Here is a 19,842-nt window from a genome sequence, read left to right on the forward strand (position 1 = left end):
GCTGCAAGCGTACACGTTCTGAAAATGTCGTCATCAACCGCTGAGCTCACCGGTGCGACTACAGGGAGCGACGAAACAACGAAAACAGGTGTACAGGACCAAAATTTGACTGAGGAGTCAGCGGCAACAGCTTCACCAGCCATTCCAGAGAGCTCGTCTGTGCAATCACAGGAGTCCAAAGAGTTGGACAAGACACAGGGGGAAGGCAATTCAGGAAGTACTGAACCTACCAGCACCGCGGCTGCTGCATCTACAGACAAAGGCACTGCGAGCACTGCCGCGCCTACTAACACCGACGCTGCCGCACCTGCTAACACCGCCCCTGCTGCTTCAGAAGGAGAACCGTCAAGCTCAGCCGCAGCTTCGGCTGTAGAGGCAGCCGGTGAGGAAGTTAAGCCTGCAAAGAAGCAGGAGCTCTTGGCGAATGGGCTGCCCAAAATTGTGTATGATTTGCCGTCTGGAGCACCGCCGTCTCGCGCATGTGACGGTGGAGTCTACCTCGACGCTGCAGACTCCCATTTGGACCTGCAAATCAACAAGGATAATCCGTTGAAGGCCAGCTGCATGCACACAGGGGGATTCCAGTATATGTGGAAGGGGGTGCGCTCGACATTCGGAGTAAAGGGAAATGGCAAATTCTACTTCGAAGTCAAAGTTGGCCCCAAACCCGCGCCTGTTGTAATGCCGGACACCCCATTGAGCACTCAACACGTCTGCCGCGTCGGCGTTAGTCAGCCCCTCACAAGTCTACATTTGGGTGGGTGATTTGCACTTAGGCCCAAGGGGGACTATACACGGGAGGCGGATCAAATGGTGGAGATGAAGGGGGTGCTACATGAACTGGAGTGTGTTGCATTTTTATCTCCTTTCTCCGTGGTTCTGGCTTCTTTCCCCGGGCACTGCAAAATATTAGAATCATGGATTAGTTTCGGGTTAAGGTCCTAGTTCAGGGTCTAATTTAGGTCTTTATGTGTATGCGTACATGCACCACATTGCTGTTAATTTGTGTGTTTCTAATGGCCAGTGTTCATCTTTCTTGCTTTTCGCGTATTCATCCTCCTTGTCTTGCTTCTGTGTACCGTTTTCATCTTCACCTGCACTGTGTTACCATCAGATGCGCTTTTTTGGCTCAGGAGATTCTGCTGAGTCATGGGGTTTTGGCGGGACAGGTAAGAAGTCGACGGCGCGCAAGTATCTGGACTATGGCACATCATTCGGCGAAGGCGATGTCATAGGGGTGGGAATAGATTTAGACAACTTATCGCTATCTTTTAAAAAGAATAATGAATACCTGGGGGCCGCCTTCCAGCTTCCTGCGATCGTGAGGGAAACAGGACTCTTCCCACATATCTACGTCAAGAATTTTGACTTTGAAGTTAACTTCAAGCAAAGCACAAAATGGTTTGAGCCGCCGGGGAGTGAATTTAGATTCGTTGGAGATCTCAAACAAGAGGTAGGCTGCGTATGTTTGCACTACTACCTGTTTTCTACTATGTTTCTCCCTATGTAAGCTTGCTGTCAGACATCTCAAGGAGCACAGAAAGAGTAGTCCAACAGAGGTTGGCAGGGCAGCGTCCAGTAGAAGGCGTCTTAGGATAGTGATAGAATTGAGGCGTAGAATACGCAGTTATTATGTTAGACTGCGGCGAAGTGAGATGGACGCAGAATTAGCCAAGGATATAAATACGAAAACAGACACAGAATCAGATAAACAGAAAAGACGCGGACTTGCAAAATCGAGCAAATACATCAACAGAACACAGAAAAGCAAGAACTCCACTTTTCAGACCAGCGCACACAACCATGCAAGGAAGCAGCTGGAAACCCATGCGCAGAAATAGCCAAGATGCAGGGAATCTCGCGAGCTGTGTTATCGTGAAATGAATGATGGCCGTCAAAAGGTTATCATTCTAGTGGACATTTTGTTTTAGCCCCGATCCATCTGCCATTGCACTTTGGACTTCAGAATTTGCGAATGGTGTGGATGACGGGCTTGTCTTTGTGTCGTGCCCACAGGAATTGATGCCGAACCCAGTAGAACACCCTCGCAGTGTATCAGAGTGCGAGTTTATAATGATGTGCGGCCTGCCTGCTTGCGGGAAGACTTACTGGATAGAGCGTCATATCGAGAAGTACCCGAAGAAGTCTTATGTGCTGCTGGGGACAAACGCAGTCATAGACCAAATGAAAGTCATGGGACTTAAAAGGCAGGCAAATTACGCTAACAGGTGGGAGGAGCTCATGTCCACAGCCACTGAGGTTTTCAACAGTCTCGTGGCTTATGCAGGGTCTGGAGTGGTGCCAAGGAATGTCGTTATCGATCAAACAAATGTATTCAAAAGAGCCAGAGCGCGTAAAGTGCAACCTTTTCTAGGTCAGCCGCAGCTGCATAGGCAATGCAGACCCTACGAGCCACGAGGTCACGAGTTCTACATACATCTGTTGGCTAATCGACCTGTAAACGCAATTTCCTGTTTTCGTTTTCTGCCTACTGACGAAGAAGTAGATAGGGATGCAGATGCACAGACAGAAGAACAATCGTTGCTACTGTTGTATCTGCTTGCATGTGGTCCGTGCTTTGTGTCCTGTGTTTTATTATTTTCTTTCCTCGGTCTTTTATTGCATGGGCGAGTTTTCTGGGCTGACTGTGCAGGTTGGGGCACTCGACGCTGCGTCGTGATGGTTACGGATGAGCCGACGTTGCAGCAACGAACGCAAAAGAGAGAGAGAGAGGAGGGGAAGATGGTACCTGTGGCGGCAGTCATGGATATGAAAGTAAGGCGAAAAGTAGACCCTGGGTGTTTGTGCGTAAACAACTGGTTCGCGCATATACGTGCGCAGCACAGTGTCAGTGGGGGCAAATAAACGTTGAAACCTAACGATTCAAATGTTAATACAGTGGGGCAGGAAATGGAGACTAGACGGATGCATGTATGAGCTTGCTGTGTATGGGCTTGCTGTGTTCCCCGGTCATCCGAAACTGTCCAAATAGTCGAAACGAGCGCCGTAACGAGCTTTTGTATATCTGTTACCGTCAGTTTATGCTGGCTCTGGTGCACTGCCTGTGGTTTTGCAGGCGGCTTTTGCATTGCCGTCCACTGATGACGGCTTTACGGTGATTGATTATGTGGAGATGCCGGAGAGTGAAAGCAGAAGAGAAATAAGAAGAATAAATGAAGAGGGAAGAGCCTTCAAGGCGAACAATCCGGGCCTGGTGAGGATCAGAAATATGCAACGCGCGTGCTGCTGTTTAAACATATGGGTTGGGCTGTTGGCACTTTGGGAGCGCACAAACGGAGCGCTGGATGCGCGTCAAAACTTGTGCCTTTCTCTTTGACTGACTCAGAACAATAGACAACCGAAGCCCCACATAGAAGCCAGAGGGGCTTTCAATGAAGCCGACATGAGCTCAGCAAAACGGCACAAAGGCGACCAGTGGCAGGGGGGCAACTATCAGTCTTGGTCTCATCAGGGCGGCGGCCCTGGGGCCCCTTATGGTTCCCCTCACGGTGGTCGAAATGACTGGGGTCAAGGACAGCAACAAAGCTGGGGCGGTAGGGGTCCCCAAGGCGGGTGGCATGAACAGCACCAAGGTAGTTGGCAAGGCAACAGTGACGGTGGAGGAATGAGGTACTCGTCGCGGGGGAATGGAGGCTACGGCTATGGGCCTCAGTGGTCGGAGTCTGAAGGGTACAGGTCTCACTATCAGTCACACCAGCAGTATGGGCAGAAACAGGGCTACGGAGATGGATACTATGGGCAGCAGCAGCAGCAGCAACAGTACGGTTCGTATGATTCACGGTATCGGCAGGGGGGCGGGGATCAGCAGCAGCAGTGGCAGCAGTCTTACGGAAACCGGCAGGGGCAGTACGGAGGCGGAGGCAACAGAGACTGGCAGGGTTATCCCCCACAAGGGGGGAGCAGAGGCGGCGGGGGTTATTCAGGGGGTGGCTATTACCAGCAGCATAGTCGTTACTGATGCGTATTCTCGACAGGAGCGTCTTCAGCATTGCAAGAGGAATGTATAAAATAATTAGGCGTGGATTTAACTTAAGTATTGTAAGAAGTGCAGAATACTTTTTTGAGATGCCAGAATGCGTGAAAGCGTGTGTTTTGTTGGGAGCGCTTTCAAAGGGGAGGTGAGTGCCGGTGTAGATCGCGTTCACGATACAGTAGTGATGATGTGGACTTCTCCGTGGAGTATTTTAATATGCCTGTTCGCTTTAGTCGTTTGGACTGGCCCGAAGCTGTGTTAAAGAAGGGAGTGATTCTTTTACCTGTCGAGGAAACCACAGAGAATCCGATTGGAGCGCACACCGAACTTGAAAGAAGATGTTTAAGGAGCGGGTGATGGGAGTTTCGGGTCTCGCTTTCTTCGAATTGAGCATGCTTTGTGTAGTGGTTTGTTTTTTGCATGATTTTTGCCTTTCTCCACATCTGCCTAGGAAGTCGTCTTCGCTTTGTGGTGATGCATAATTGTATCTAGGGAAACGTAACCAAGTGGAGAATGCTGAGGTGCTTCCATAATGGAAATATATTTTTAAGAAATAATAAGTGGAAGATATGTTTCAAGATATTTTTTGGAGTAGTGAAAAGCGTCTGGGAGGGGCTGAGATTTATATAGGTAGCAAGCCCGAGAAGCAGTTCTTTACCCAAGAAGTGCTTCTTTGTTCACCGACGGCAATCGCTGTTGGTCATAGTCGCCACGCTGAAAAGAGCAGCAGTCACACCTTCAGATGACGTTGAGGCGTTTTACAGGCAGCGTGCAACAGTGTAAATCGAAATGACGTGAAACGTTGCCGTGTCTGTTAATCTTCCGATAAATAGCAACGGAATTGCAGCGTCTAGCAACCATCGGGCATGACTTACTGCAAGCTTCGAAGTTCTGGAGTCTACGTGAAGTCCAGTTGAAAAGCTTCTCAACAAATGCGAGCTAAATTTGGCGGATAAAACAAAGGTAGCGGGCCTGCGCCTTTTTCTGCAGGTGGGACTTGGTCCTTTGAGGGCAACATATCAGGTCGGATTCATTGTCGGTCAAAGGTCATTCCTGTCGACTTGCCTGTTGAGTACTGGATGTTGTTTGCTTGATACCGATTGTCCATATATATATCTTTCTTGTGGAACTACTAGCGGTCGTATCTTTTTGCGCTGTTTCTCAAGGGCGAAGGGAGGTTATGAACTTCGCTTCTTGGGAGGTATACCCGTTCCGGACTTAAATTTGGAGATAAGGCAACAATTAGTGTTTAAAGAGTCACTGAAAATTGGAGGAGGTTGGTGCTTGGCGGTAAACTGCTGCCGCGCTTAGTGGTTTAAATTTTAGGAGGAACGGACGTACGGGCAGTGTCTACACATGGCGAGATGTAGTAACAGGATTTTCTGTTGTGTCACACCTCGCCAAAATTAGAAATTAGCGTTGATTAAAGGCTTTAATGCTAGGGGATTTCCCCGCATACATCCCCATGTGGACCGGGGTTCAAATTGTCCCTGTGCCGAGTCACCGAGTCTGCAGGTAGTTCTTCCGGGGCTATTGAAACAACAAGCGAGCAAAGAGAAAATGGGCACTCCTGTTCCATTCTCTTATATTTATAAATATTAAATACTATGGAAGAAAAACAACAGAAGGATCGTACAGCATTTGGGTATGCTATAGGGGGGACTCCGTCTGTACTCTGGGGCCCCTCCGGTGAGCAGCTGCAAGTCCTCACTGCTTTCAGTATTAAATGCTCTCTTGGACTATTCTTTTAACAGTTTCTGAGGTTTAACTCATTTTAGAGGTCACGAAGGCGTCTTATTCTGTACTTTTGCTCCTGTGTTCTTCCTCCGCTTGGCGGGCTGTCTTGACGCCCCGAAGACGCATCTTTGTTTTGCAGAAGTGAAATGGACTGACTTGAATGGTGCCCTGCTTGACAGAAGGCTTACTTTGTGGTTGGAAGCCTCTAAAATCTCCCGTGTCACCTACACATGCTTCCTAGGCTCCACAAGTTACGCAGCGTGAAGAGCTGCCGCTGCTCAACTCGTTACCTGCAGGCATGTCTCCCGCAGCAGCTCAATCCAGTTTCAGCACATCGCGTGGGGAAATGAGCGACAAAGATGTTCAGAATGACAGAAAACGATTGCCTGCCGCGGGTTCAAATTCAACTTCGAAGGACGACACACAGCCGGAGACACCCCAAGGCCGCCTTCTGTTCTGCGGCTTATTTGTTGCAGCATTAGTTGTCTTTCTAGCTGCGCTATCCGCTGCTGCGAATCATTTCTATTTGCCTCAAGCCCTTCCTGTTGATGCGCCGGCCGATGAATTCAGTGAAGGCAGGGCGAAGCTGCTGCTGCAGCAGGCAACGCACAGTGTACGTACACTCGGTAGCTGTGACAACGAAGTCGCAGCGCCGCAGATGCTGCACTCTTCTGTACTGAAGCAGCTGCTCAAGCTTTCTTACGCTCCTGCAGCTCCAGCTGCTCTTCCGAAGGGTACAGCAGCATCTACAGGCACTAAGACCTCTACAGACACCGCAGATGCTCAAGCAGCAACTGCAGCTGCTGGCGCTGCTGCTGAGCTGCAAGGCGCAGCAGCAGGAGCTGAGATGCAGGCAGTTGTCGGGCGTGTGAGCTTTGTGCTGCTTGTGACTCACGAGCTGCGGAGTGCCACTGCAGCAGCAAAGAGGAAAGCAGAGGCAGCAGCAGCAGCAGCAACGCCGCTGCGCCGCATACAGCCGCCCGGCCAGGTGACAGACATTGAGACATGCTTGTGCGGGGTGATACAACAACATCATATTTTACTGCAGCAGCAGCAGCAACATGCAGCAGCGGCAGCAGCAGCAGCAGCCACGGGACTGCATGAAGAGCTGCTGCAGTCTACGGAACAGGAGCTTCCGCCGACATGCAAGGACCAAAAGCAACTTGAAAAGTGTGCAGCAGTGCTTAAATTGACGGAAAAGCAAGACCCCTTTTCTCCCTCAGCAGCAGATGCTGCTGCTGCTTCCTTTGAGCGAAAGATAACAGCAGCAGCAGCAGGAGAGTCCGAAAAATGGGAAGAACTGGACTGTATGTACAGCCCAAGTGTGCTGGATCCCGACTCGCCAGATTTCGTTTCCGGCACTTTAACTCCTAAGGTGCAATGCTTTAAGGTAACAAGGCACTTTCTTGCTCCCCCCTCCACTGTCTCTGCGCTGATTGGTCTTGCTGTCAACACCCACGGAGAGCAGCAGCAGCAGCAGCAGCAGCAGCAGCAGCAGCAGGGATCAGCAGTTGCAGCAGCAGCCAAGCCTCAGACTCAAGACAAAGAAAAGGCCCCATTAAGTAGCACAGAGGACCTCAAGAGTTCGGGCTTGCGTCACCTTCTGCATGCGTTCCCTCACCTCTCCAAAGATGAGAAAGATAGAAGCCTCACTGCTGCTGCTGCTGCTTCGGCTGCAGCAGCAGCGGCGAAGACCTCAGTGCTGCGCCACCTGATGAGACATGTGTTATCTGTAGACGTTACCTTCTCCGGCGGAGCTGCTGGGGGATTCGGGCAAAACTATACAGGATTTCGCACGTCACTTTACTCGGGGCCCCGCAACTTCAGTGTGGAGATTAAGCCACTTTTTCCCATGTTCTCCGGCTGCTCCACATCAGAGGCTTTCGAAGATAAAGGGGCTATGCATAAGAACCCGTTGGAAAGCTCTAGCCAGGGGGCCCCCATTAATGCTGCTGCGTGTGCAGGGGCCCACGAAAATAGAAAGCTCCCTGCAGCAGCAAGCGCGTTGATGCTAGCGGCACATTATGACACAGCGCCTTCGTCTCCGGGAATAAGTGATGACCTTGGGATGTGCGCGGTTGCTGTGGAAGTGGCCAGGGCTGGGGTGTACAGACACCTTAGAGCCGCCCACAAAGCGCAGCTGGAACAGTGGGGATTGGAGGAGAGGGAACAAGATAAACCTAGTGAAGATGACTTCATATCCGCACCACTTATTCTGAACTTGAATGGTAATGTCTTTTTCGGCCGGGCAAGGGAAAGACAGACACGTGGACTTTCAGGGTTTGCAGGATGGCCCCCGAATGCATTTAGAACCCATCTGGGGACCATCCGGCCAGTGAAACCTCTGAGTGATGTACTAAGCGTGTAGAATGCTGCTGCTGAACGCAGGGAAGCGAGGGGATCGTGTACTTTTCTGTGTTTGGTCTCTTTTCTTTTAGGGCCTGTGTATGTGTGTCCGCGCTGTGTACAGGTGCGGAGGAAGTGATGCTGCTGGCTGCTCACGCTTTTGGGGCGCAGCACCCCTGGGCCCGCCGTGTTCGTGTGGCTGTCAACTTGGAGGCGGCGGGGTCTCGTGGAAAGTCCTTTGTGCTGCAGGTTTGTCTGCTTCGCTTGTGGTTTTGCTATTCAGTTGTAATGAGGCGAATGTCTGTTTCTTCTCCCGTGGTATCGCACGTGAAGAATTATCGTATATGTCGTTATGTGTAGTTTCCTTTGCGCTGCAAAAGTCACGTTATCTCCTGTATATTACATTGTCTCATTGCCTTTAAGACTTCCTTGAATGCTGCTTACAGTCGTACATACATATTAGCCCCTAAACGCGTTGCTGGCGACACGTTGAGAAGCAGACAAAGGGCTCTGCAGCACATGGGATGTACACCTCCCCATTACATGGTAATGCATGCATAAGTTGACAGGCGGGGCTGCTCTCTCTAAAGTCAAGGCCTAATCTTCTTGCAGTTGAATAGCTTGTGCGTGCCAAGGGGGACGCGGACTTTGGCGCTTCATCCGCTGAGTTCCTGCTGCAGATGCCACGGCCGCTGGCTGGAAGGCTCCTTGAGGCTCTAGCAGCGTTGCCGTCACCTACAGCTAGCTCTTTCGCATCTGACATTTGGAATTCAGGGCAGTTTCCGGGGGAGACAGACTTTAGGTACGCGATCCGATGTTAATATTAAAAGCTGATCTTAGGGGGGCGTCCGCCAGAAAGAGGCCCCTTGAGGTGGAATGTTCGCCTTGCCGCTGCTGCGCTGGGTGCCTCTGAGGTCAGTTTCGTTTTTCTGTGGCTCCTTAAATATTCATACAAGTATTGCTAACGGTGCTGTTTCACTTCTGTCTCCAAGTTGTTGAGGAGCGGGTACTTCCCTTTTTGAGTAGACCGTAAAATCTGGGTTTGAATGACTGTATCCCGTTTGGCCTGAGTTCCCTCATCAGGGTTTGGGCTGAAGTGCTCGGCGTCCCTGGGGGCCTAGACTTGGCGTGGATTGGAGATGGCGCAAACTACCACACCCGCAGAGACACACTAGAAAATATGCGCTCGGGCTCTCTGCAGCACACAGGCAGCGCTGTACTTGGCCTCCTGCCGGCGCTTTTGCGTTTGACGGATGTTGTCGAGGAAACTGCAACAGAAGGAAACAGTGAAGACCTCCCGGAGGTTCCCTTTTATCAGGATTTACTAGCGTTGGGCCTGGTGGTTATTCGTTGGAAAGCGTTTTTGCCCTTAGCGGTTCTCGTTGTTTTGCTGCTGCTGCTGGACTACAAGCTACAGCAGAGAGTTCTCGGTGTACAGACATCCATTGCCTTGGTGATCCTTAGCTGCTTATCGTTTGGATGTAGCTGCCTCGCTGCTGCTACTGTTGCTTGTTGCTGCACAGTGCTAGGTGCACTGGTGCTGCAGCTCTATGGAACTTTGTATGTGCACTGGCCGATCGCTGCTGCGTGCCGGGCCCTTGTGGCGTTTGCTGCTTTGGCGTGGTTCTGGAACAAGACCTTTTTCCGCAAGTACGAATGTCTTGCCCTTTAAGGTTCTGTAAAGTGCCACAGCTGTTTCACTGCTATCGTTATTCTCCGTGCACCATGGCTGCTACTGCTGGTGCTGGCGTGGGTCACTGAACTTGGCAGCTGCCGTGCATGCAACTTCGTGTGTGCCTTTTTTTGGATTTTAGGATAAGATGGCGCTATGCTTTTGGACGCCAACCAATGATTTGTATGCATGCATCGCGGGCAGCTCCCCTTCTGACGCTCTTGGCTCTTTCCCTTGTCTTTTACAAATTGCGTGAGTTCCCTCGTTTTATGCAGCCGCCGATATTTTGTTTTTTGCTATCTGCCCGGCGACTTAAGTGCAGGCTACTGTAGTTCCCACACTGGGCGTCATGGGAACGGCGCAGATGCAGTCCATGGGATGAAGTCTGAGTGTTTTATCTGTTTGTCAGATCTTTCCGCATCCTTCTACTTTCTGCTGCTCCTGCTGGGACTTCTCGTCCCCCGCGTGGTTTTCTTGTTGTTCTGGTGTATACGATCACAAGAACGGACAGAAACCAGAGCGAGATGCAACACCGCGAATGAGAAGGGACAGGGGCATGACATGCCCGGGAGCAGCCGAAGAGCCCTTGATACTTCACTGAAAAGGTGCTGCGCCTTGCAGCTGGCAGACACGGTGGGAAGCTTGGTGCCCTCAGTTTTTTTGTTTCAAGTGAGTTAAATTTCGTTGTTCTTTGCGGCATCATCTGCAGAAGTTTATCTCGGCTTTGCAAGGTCATCTATGCTAAACAGGATTTGTCTTATCCATGACGAATCATGAGACGGTGTACGGCCACAACCCTTTAGGAACCTCCTACGGGCGCGGTTGCCCTGGCATGTTTATCTTAGGCGCTCAGTGACGCACAGCGATAGGGTGGCTGAGGCTGTCGAGTAGCTAGTGTAGAAGTGCGAGGAAGGTGAAAGGGAAAATATGAGCGCAAGAGTGTGTGAATACTTTGCAGGAAATCTAGATATTTACCTGATTCCTGCTATGTGTGTCTTGCAAGGAAAAGCGAATGGCCCATGTGCTTTCTGCACTTTTATTCTAAAGACGCGCTATCCCAATAAAGTATTAATATGCCGTTCGTGTGTACTCATGTGCTTCACGATTATTGCTTCAGATTGTTCTTTATCCGTGTCCCTGGATTCCGTTGTATTCATGCGTCGTCTTGCTTTTATGCCTCCAGAATTAATTCTCAATTTGCGTTTTATTGCATGTTGTCTCAGGCTCATATGGCGTTTCTTGATGGCACCAGTGGTCCAGCCGGCCGCATGGGGGAGTCTTTGTTGTGGATGGATTTGCTGTTGAACTTGGTTGTACTGGCGCCGGTGCTGCTGCTGCTTCCCGCCGTGTTGTGCCCTCCTTTTTTTCACATGCTGCACTACATTAGACGGGAAGAAAATAATGCAGTGAGAGGCAATGCTGAGACAGCTGCGCGTCGAAGAGAAGTCAAAAGACGATCCTGGGTGGTTCGAGCTCTTGCTGTTGCAGGGGTTGCAGTCGCCTCTGTCTTTGTGCTCAAGATGCTTACTTTTATTTTTCCTTTGGAGCCTTCACCAACCCCGATCTCACAAAAAAGCGCTGTGAGTGTTGTTGGGGAGGAGAATGCAAGTGAATTTGGAGGGGAGGACTTGGCATTGCTTCCGATTTCTGCAGACGAGCAACTGCAGCTGCGCAGCCCAAAAGTCGCGCACTTCCGGTCGCTGCTAGGGTTGCTTTCACTTGGCTTTGGTCATTACCTGCTACCCTCTCCAACATTCCCTTTCTCCCCTGTGAGGCCGCTACAGCTGCACTTTGTCATATTTAGACGTTCCAAGGTCACAGCTTTGCTATGTCACAGCGGCACGAAGGACGTCAGCAGCGGCGAAGCAAACGGGATCGAAGCACCCAACGACAACAGCAGCTGTGCGAAAGTAGAACAGCTGGAGGGAGAGGCGGGAACAACAGCGTCAGCAGCAGAAGAAGCAGCAAAAAGCGTCTTCAATTTTCCTTCTGAGCTGGAGGTCCTCTCGTCTACTCATCGTACGTCGCATTTCGTGCGGCATTCCACACGAGGCGTTGCAGTCCTTGGGCTAGGGCGCCAAGTTTTTTGGAACCCAGCGGCGTCGGATGCTCCCCTGGTTCTCTCTGCGGTGCGCAGAGCAATTGAAAATGCAGAGCAGGAAGCAGGTGCATATTCCAGCAAGGCCAAACAGACAGTTTGTGTACCACCTGCAGATACTGCAAACACCATACAACAGAGCGGCGGCGGAGTGGCTCTGGTGGAAGATTTAAGTGGGGACGCTGCGTTGGAAATTACAAAAGACACTGCAGATATGCGGGGCAGCTGCACCGCATCTGGTAGAAGTGACAGGACGCAGCAGATACATTCTCCGTCCTTCCATACTGTGGAGGAATCTCCGTCGCCCAAGGCCCCGCTGACCCGTGCTCATCTTCATTGGCTAAGTACAATTCGAACCCATTGGAGTGTCTATACAAATGGGAAGGTAATTTCGTGGAAAGATCTGTAACATACGCTTGCACTTTGTGCATCCAGATGCTGTTGGGCGCTTCACACACGATTTACGTCACTCAAGGGAACATCAGCGTGACACGGTTGAAAAACAGATGGCTTCATGGCGAGCTTCTCTCAGTGTCCGTCGTTTGGTCTAAGGTGTATATGTGGCACACAGGCTTTTGCTCCCCCTGTGAAACCAACGGGAAGTTGTCCCCTGTTCACTCTTGGGGTCCGAGGCAAGGTCGACGTGAGCTACGAGTCAGTAAACAAATCCTTAGTCACTACTTTATATATCCCCTTTTCTTCCTTCAACAGAGAGCCAGTTTTGCGTTGCTGTAGCGCAGGCACTCTAAATTGTTCGGTGTCAACATCTGTGCCTTCGGCTCTTTTAAAGTATATGCAAGTTCGTTGTGATATAATGGGGGCTGAATAGTCAGCCTGGAGGCAGAGAAATGTAGTTACTGGGGGATCTCGAGAGAAGGCTTGCGCGAGTTGGTTACTTTCACTCTTGTATGTCTACGCTGGCTTCTTTGGTTTCAGTAAGAGTTTGGACGAGACGCGCCTGATGCTGCTAATTGGAGGTTCATCTGTGGTCGCTATTACTCTGCCTGCACCTGGAGTAAAGGGCTGGAACTTGGAGAATCAAGCGCCCCTACGGAAGCTGAAAGCATGTGACTGCTACATGGTCACTGTAATAACGCCAGTGCCTCCTGCGATGACGAAGCTCGAGTTCTTCTTCCAAGGAAATGTTCCGGTGAGCTGATCTTGCGTAAGCAATGCAGGAAACCTTCTTGAATTGCTGCTTACATGCAGTGCATCTACCAGAAAACAAGAAAGCACTATGCACACTAAAGGAAACTGCATTGAATTTGCCCCAATGCTGTGGAGAGTGAGCGTTCGCGGCTTGCTTTTGAGGGAGCTAGAACAGTTGTGGCTGGGGAGTGTTATCAGGTCCGGTTCACGACGCGTTCAGGCCTGTTCGACGCCACGGTGCCTCACTGGGGCTGCTCACGAACGCCTCTCTTTAAGTCCGTTCAAAGCGCATCGCCAACTGCTCAGGAGACCCTCAGCGAGCAGCAGCCCGACTCCCCGTGGAGTGCAGCAGCAGGTCGGCCGAACATTAGTGCGATGGATAAGGAGGGACGGCTGCGTTGTGGTGTCACGACTTTCTGGGAAAGCCTGTTCAATTTATTACCGCCACATATTACTGCCGCGGGCAGCTATGTCGACGCTGTAGAGTGGAATCTGCCTTCTGCGCCGTTCTCGGCGGCGCTTGCCTTTGACTAAAGTCGCAGTAATTACTTGAGTTCGGAAATATTAGGAGTGTAACTGGCTAAGCTCAGTTTAACGGGTGGAACCGGGCAGCCTAGTGAACACCTTTTAGGACAAAAGTTACATTGTGGAGGATTATCGCAACGAGCCTGTCACAACAGAGGCTACTTCGCGTCGCATGGAACATGTGCAGCACCGACCCTCTGCAAGTGGCGTGCACTGCGTAGCCCGCACAAAGACAGCAAGCACGCCTGGGAATCCAAACACCGATGTGTAGCGCCCTAGCCTAACACTGTGGGAGCAGCAACAGCATTCACACATATCCTTGTCCTGCAAATCAAACAGCAAGTTTAAACGCGCGTTGACTGCTCTTTTATTTTTAAATTCATTTTCCTAGCCGTACAGGAAAGAGTAGAGTTCTTTCTCTTTCGGCAACACCCAGTATGAATTCCCTGCACAGCTTGCGCCCCGAAGATTGAACCCATTTAAGCCGGTTGGCTTGCCAGCGAAAGGGAGACCCTCACCAGCAGATAGAGCCAAAGGTTGGCGTAATAGCCAACATTCAAAATTAGGGGTACTTTACACGTCGCATTTAGAATTTACAACGTCATTGTGGCCCCTAAGGATTGTCTTTGCCAGCTGGGAAGGAATTCGCAGCCCTGCCAAGAAGCTCTAATGGGAAGCCACCGCAAAGCTAGTGCGACAGTTTGCGTGCGTCCGGTGAAGGCGTCTGTGCCGTGCAACGCAAAGCGAAGTTTTCAATGCCAAGATCTTGTCCGTCGTCTTAAATGAAGCTTAGCATGGGATTCGCATACTGCATGGCAGGACCAGGAGGATGCGGAACCGCCGTGAATTGGTGGAACTTCGGGACCATTTCAGAGCCTTTCAGCCTGAAAAAGGAGTTCATAATCGACGCATCCACTTGTCTTGCACAGTTACTCTGCAGTATGTGCACAAAAAAGTGACGAGCACCAGTTATAACACGGGGACGACGGGGGTTGCATACCTAATAAAAGCTCCCTTATTGCCCATTTCGTCGCAGTAGTTTGGAGCGCTAAAGACAGTAATCTGAAGGCGAAAAGAATACATGAACGCAAGCGGGTTAAGCGCCTCGGACAGACTCTTCTCCTTAACCGTTGCCCCGTATCCCTCTGCATGCCGCGCTGCATGTCAGCTACAACGCGTCCCGGTCACAGCTATGCTGGATTCTGAAGAATTATATCGGGGAGGCACGAACTAGAGCTGTCGTAAAATGAGGGCACGGCAACTCACCAGCTTTCCACCGTGTTCAACTTCGTATCCTGCTTCCTTCATTTCGTGAGAACGAATAACAAAACTTAAGTTGTTCGTTTTGAGAAACTTCTCCGTAATGTCTGGGCCGAATTGGCACGCAACACCTCTCTTCGACGGCGTCAATCCAGGAAGAGGAGAGGGGTCCGACCACAACAGATCCGTTATCAGCACTGCAAGTGCACCCATTCTTGCATAATATTTCGGAGCTCAGGAACATAAATATTGCGCACTGTCCAGCAGGCTACTCAACTCGTAGCCGCTAATAGCGTCTCTTGTGGAGATTTTGAGCCATGCTCAACATAAAACCTCGAACAACTCAAGGTGCCTCAACTGACCATCAGATCCTGGCTCCCTGTTGCGGTCGATTTTGCGGATGTCATCTAGAGTAACGTTCTCTTGGCGGGACAAGCCTCCATGAACTACAAAAGCTTTTTTGTTCACCACAAAAGCCAGCGGTAGCAGACGGAAAGCCTGAGGCAGAAAAGAGAAGCTACTGGACTAATAATCGCACACACTGCTGCAAAAGACGCACGCGCTCACTAACAGGGCATGCCAGGCTTACCACATAAAAAGACGACAGTGCAGCCAGCATGAGCCAGCATGATACAAGGTCTCCATCAGCTCACCTCGCTAAAGATCTGGTACAAACGCTCGTCATATTTGTTCAGCATTTCTCCCTTGAACCCGTACATTGCATTCATTTCGCTTGTCTCGTGATTTCCGCGGGTGATGTGCATGTGATTCGGGTAGGCCAATTTGCAGGCCACCATCATCAAGAGAACCTGCAAGTACACAACAACCTCAAGAGGCCGAAAAGCTTGAGCTCACAGTGAAGACGCCTACACTGGGAAGCGCCCTCCATAAAGGGATTTCATTGATTATCTTGATCTTGCGCGTTTTTTTCAAACGTCCTTTTGGGTTTCAGTCGTACCTCAACTGAGAAGCTCCCACGGTCAACAATATCACCATTGAAAAGATATGGATTTTCTTCCGATGGCATGCCGTTGATCGTAAAGATGTTCAAAAGATCATAAAATTGTCCATGTACGTCTCCACAAATGGTGATTTCCTTATCTTCAGGGATCTCGAGATCGACTAAAGATGGCAGCGGCTCCAGGATTTCAATAAAATCCACAGCCATGGCATAAGCATACTGCGGGTGCAGCCTATTCTCTGGGTTCTGCAGCCAAGTTCGAAGGGCCTGAAGGAACTCCTGGTCAACTTTGCCCTTCTTGTAAACCGGCCCAGCATAGTCCTCAGGGACGGGGAAAAGCTTTTCCAGGCCCTCGGCTAGCACCTGCTTCGATGCAGGTATTGTTTGTTTCGTGCGAATTGCAGCTGCAAAAGCCTGAGCCCGCAGCTGTTTCTTGCACTCGTTCAGACGGGACTGGGCATCTGCATCCTTTCCGCCACGTAGCTGACATACTCTCTCGAAGTCTAAGGACAGACAAAAACAACAGGGTCCTACTGGCGCAAGTCTCGCCCACATAATGTAAAAATAAGCACACGATTCAGCGTATACGTATTATGCATGGCCTCCAACGCCACTATAAGCCCAAGTACACGGCAAGACGTTTTGTGTGTGCATTTTTCTAAAGTTTTCCGGGCAAGAAGAAACAGCCATGCACCGAGCAGAACACACAGCTTTTAACTTGAAGTGATACTTGCCACGCTGTGCAGCCTTCAGGTTTCCCAGACAGAAGTACCCTGTGCCACGACGGTAGTAGCCTTTCGAAAACTTCGGGTTCAGTTTCAGGGCGCGTTCCGCATCAATGATCGCAGAGCCTGTGACAGGAAGCAGTCCCACACTGCCAGAAGAGAGCAACTGCAATTGAATTGATTACAGATCAGTTTTTTTTCGGTGTGAACCAGACAGTTTGCCGCTACTCCGAATTTATGGCATGGTTTTAGCATCAAGAGTTGACAGAACTGACAACAACTGCCGCACCGAAGTTTTCCATCCGGAGATGAGCGAACGCCCTGTTGCAGAGGAATACATGGAGCTGCGTTTCCCTGGGATCCACAGGTGCCTCATCTACTAGATCAATTGCAGCAGAATACTTGGCAACTGCCTCCGCATATTGATGTTGTTTGAAGAGCACGTTCCCCTCATTTTTCAGAGCTTCTGCGCGCTCTAGAACTGCAGCACTGGCCGAGACATCCTTTTCACTGCACGGAGCCACACTGCCGGCCTCTTTGGCAGCGCACGAGCCACCTCCATCGACCGCCATCGCACTGTCTTTTATCTGTCCCTCTTCCCTTTTCAAGGATTCTGCTGAGTTACAGCTGATGGCGGCGGAGTCGCTGCCTTCCGCCATGAGGCAGAGACGGCGGTTAAGCAGTTGTGTGACTCCAAATATCCTGTCGCATGCACTGTTGCACAGGCCCCCTAAACGCAAGCGGAGCAGAAAGTGGCGGGATGAACCGAGCTCAGACAGGTACAAGCCAATGCCTGTGTGTCGACGCGGCTGCTGCTTGCATAAAATGAACTGAGGTAAGTGTACCTTGGCCCACGCGACTTACAGGTTAAGACTACTGAGAAGAAATTTCGGCTGGTTGAAGAAGAGCAGCTGGTGCACGCTTGCTTGCTGTGCAAGACGAGAGCCAATGCATGCGCGCCATAACTTTGGGCGCCAGCGCGACTACTACGCGGTTCTGCCCAGTCAGATGCTGTCTACTAAGCACTTAGCATTTTAAATTTGGTTTGGCCCTCCAAATCTTATTTATGCAATTATTTCTCTTCGCCGTTATTCATTGCCGTGAATGCTGTCTACACACACACCGAACCCTGTGTGTGTTGTCCGCGCTAGAGAGGTAAGAGTTGCAGCTCGTTCAACCATCCATTCATTCAATATTCAGCCCGTGTAGTGTTACTGATAATGCAAATACCAAACTGCGGCTATTCAAAATGGGCGCCGAGGGCCCCAGGATGCCCACCTCTCTCGAGACACGAAAGCTGCATGCTTCTGGGTAGGGGTTCCACAACATTGAAGGCATCGTTTTGGAATGCAGTTTTCCGCAGCTCAATCCTGTAGCTCTTTAATGACGTGAGTGAATGAAGGAGCTCTGGGCAGTGCACTGCTAGATCACAAATAAAGGTTCTATGCGGCCTTACGCGGCACTGAATACAGCGGGAATGGGGTTTTGGGAGCACTGGAACGAACTTGTTAGGAGAGGAGAGCCCACGAATGCCACTGAAAACATTAGCCCGTTGAGGGAGAGTAGAGAGAAAGCTGGCAAACGCAAGTAGACACTGTGGTGGGGGTAGCCGGTAGCTCGATCTCACCCCCGAGCAGCCAACTTAGTGGAATACTTACTCAGAAGCAACATAGATACACTTTCATGCCACAGTTGTGCATTGCTTGTGATCGGACCCACATGAAGTGGCCTCAACAGCGGCAGTGACTGACTTTACAGAGAACGCTTCTAGCGCACATCCTGAGTTGCATGTTTGGCTGCAGTAAGCGTTGACTCGTGCATTGATCTCTCAGACGCACTAGCTGGCCGAACAAAAGAGGCCACTGTTGGGTTCCTAATGAAAGCTTCCTATAGTGGCAATATTGACTCTCCTGGTCACCTCTGTGGCTATTGCTTAATAACACAGGCAACCACTTTACTGGGAACGCTTCTGGCTCTCCTCCCAAGTTGCTTGTATGGTTGCAGAAAGCCTTGTCCCATGCATTAATTTCTCATAGGCATTTGTTTGCTAAAGAAAATAGGCGAGTTTTAGGGCCCTAGTAAGGTCTTTGCACAGTGGAAATGTTGACTCCCCTGGTACTGCAGAAGGAACCGTAAGGCTCCCCTGATTCCCTTCGTGGCTCTTATTTAAGAAGAGAGAGTCCCAGCAGCCCTCCGTCAGACAACAGCCTGGGTTCACTGTGTATGCGTTAATTTGCCCTGGAGACTTGTAAGCTGTGCTGCAGTGGTTTTCGCAGATTGTGTGGCAGTTCTTTAGCATTCGCAAGAGCTCCTAAGCCCTCTGGGCCTCTGAGTCAAACTGCGCTATGCAATTGGCATTCGCACTTATAGATATCTCATTGTTTACTGAGCTAGCGATATTGTATTCTGTAAATATTGTGAGCCTGGCGTTGGTGATGCTTTCTTGCTTCTCGCGTTACCTTCGCTGTCCTCGCCTGGGGGACTGCTACTCATTGGAGGCTGTCTTTGTCTTCTGTAAATTATATTTGCTCAAATTAACAACCAAAATAGGCAACTTTAGGAGTCTTCACGCGTCAACCAGGTAGGGATCAGCCCTCAGCGCGCAGTTGGCTTCTGGTGAACAAAAGACTTGCTAACCTGAGGCGAAGTAACTGCTGGCCTTCACAGCCGGCAGTGACTACTCTGAGGAAATGTGGGAGCTCGAAATCGAAAACCATATAACAATTCGTTGTTACTTCTAACAGTCTAAGCAGATTTCAGGCCTGTCACCGCTGTTTCACAGGAACCAACACCTGTAGTTGATGTGCCACCGCATATGAACTGGCAAATCTTCTTGTCACGAGCAACAGTAACACCTAAAAGTGCGAGATCTTTGTTGAACTGCCTCATCGTGTGGTGTTTACTGAGCCAAAGTAAGAGGCTTTGCGAAGACCTGGGCATTGCTCGTTTCTGAGGGTACCCTTTCGTAGGTTACCGGTTGGAGCTGCACCTCCGAAGAGTTAATATAGGCAGGCTCCAGAGGCATTCAAGCCGAAGTAATCACTGCTTAGGCTCCTCTTGAGTGATATTCACCCACATAATGTTTTTTGCCAAGTGGCTTTACATCCGTACCTTTAGAAAGGGCCCAAGGGTGAAATGCATGTCGCTTCTTGCGGCAGACTATCATGGACTAAGGGCACAACCAGGACAAATGTGTCCCAGCTCACTTTGTCTTTGCTGAAAAGATGGAAGCAACATTTTCTAGTCTGCATGCAGGTAGACGTCGCAGATTTCATCCTTAGGTGGTGTGATGCAGTGTGCACCTTGCAAATTATCCACATTCTCGCAAAATTCGTAGTGCCACTATGGCATTACTTACATGAAAAGGCAAGCATG

At 50.3% G+C, this 19,842-nt stretch overlaps 3 protein-coding genes across 3 annotated transcripts; 2 read left to right on the forward strand and 1 right to left on the reverse strand.

The window, feature by feature from the left end:
• Window positions 1-24: 24 nt before the first annotated feature.
• On the forward strand, window positions 25-3,979 carry ENH_00014650 (SPRY domain-containing protein, putative; the record flags this gene model as incomplete). The annotated part of the gene is made up of 6 exons (XM_013579102.1): window positions 25-757; window positions 1,134-1,453; window positions 2,017-2,374; window positions 2,654-2,775; window positions 3,077-3,214; window positions 3,347-3,979. The coding sequence occupies 6 exons, from the start codon at window positions 25-27 to the stop codon at window positions 3,977-3,979; spliced, it is 2,304 nt and encodes a 767-aa protein (XP_013434556.1).
• Window positions 3,980-6,077: 2,098 nt separating this feature from the next.
• ENH_00014660 (CG9416 , related) lies at window positions 6,078-13,530 on the forward strand (the record flags this gene model as incomplete). Its single annotated transcript, XM_013579103.1, has 10 exons — window positions 6,078-7,959; window positions 8,202-8,326; window positions 8,758-8,879; window positions 9,161-9,727; window positions 9,892-10,001; window positions 10,159-10,418; window positions 10,973-12,232; window positions 12,419-12,501; window positions 12,784-12,997; window positions 13,195-13,530. The coding sequence occupies 10 exons, from the start codon at window positions 6,078-6,080 to the stop codon at window positions 13,528-13,530; spliced, it is 4,959 nt and encodes a 1,652-aa protein (XP_013434557.1).
• Window positions 13,531-14,299: 769 nt separating this feature from the next.
• ENH_00014670 (serine/threonine protein phosphatase, putative) lies at window positions 14,300-17,126 on the reverse strand (the record flags this gene model as incomplete). Its single annotated transcript, XM_013579104.1, has 8 exons — window positions 14,300-14,405; window positions 14,522-14,583; window positions 14,788-14,978; window positions 15,144-15,279; window positions 15,435-15,590; window positions 15,740-16,245; window positions 16,480-16,593; window positions 16,757-17,126. The coding sequence occupies 8 exons, from the start codon at window positions 17,124-17,126 to the stop codon at window positions 14,300-14,302; spliced, it is 1,641 nt and encodes a 546-aa protein (XP_013434558.1).
• Window positions 17,127-19,842: the final 2,716 nt, after the last annotated feature.

Source organism: Eimeria necatrix, genomic scaffold, assembly GCF_000499385.1.
Source record: "Eimeria necatrix Houghton genomic scaffold, Enh_scaff146, whole genome shotgun sequence".
In the NCBI taxonomy this organism is placed as follows: Eukaryota; Apicomplexa; class Conoidasida; order Eucoccidiorida; family Eimeriidae; genus Eimeria; species Eimeria necatrix.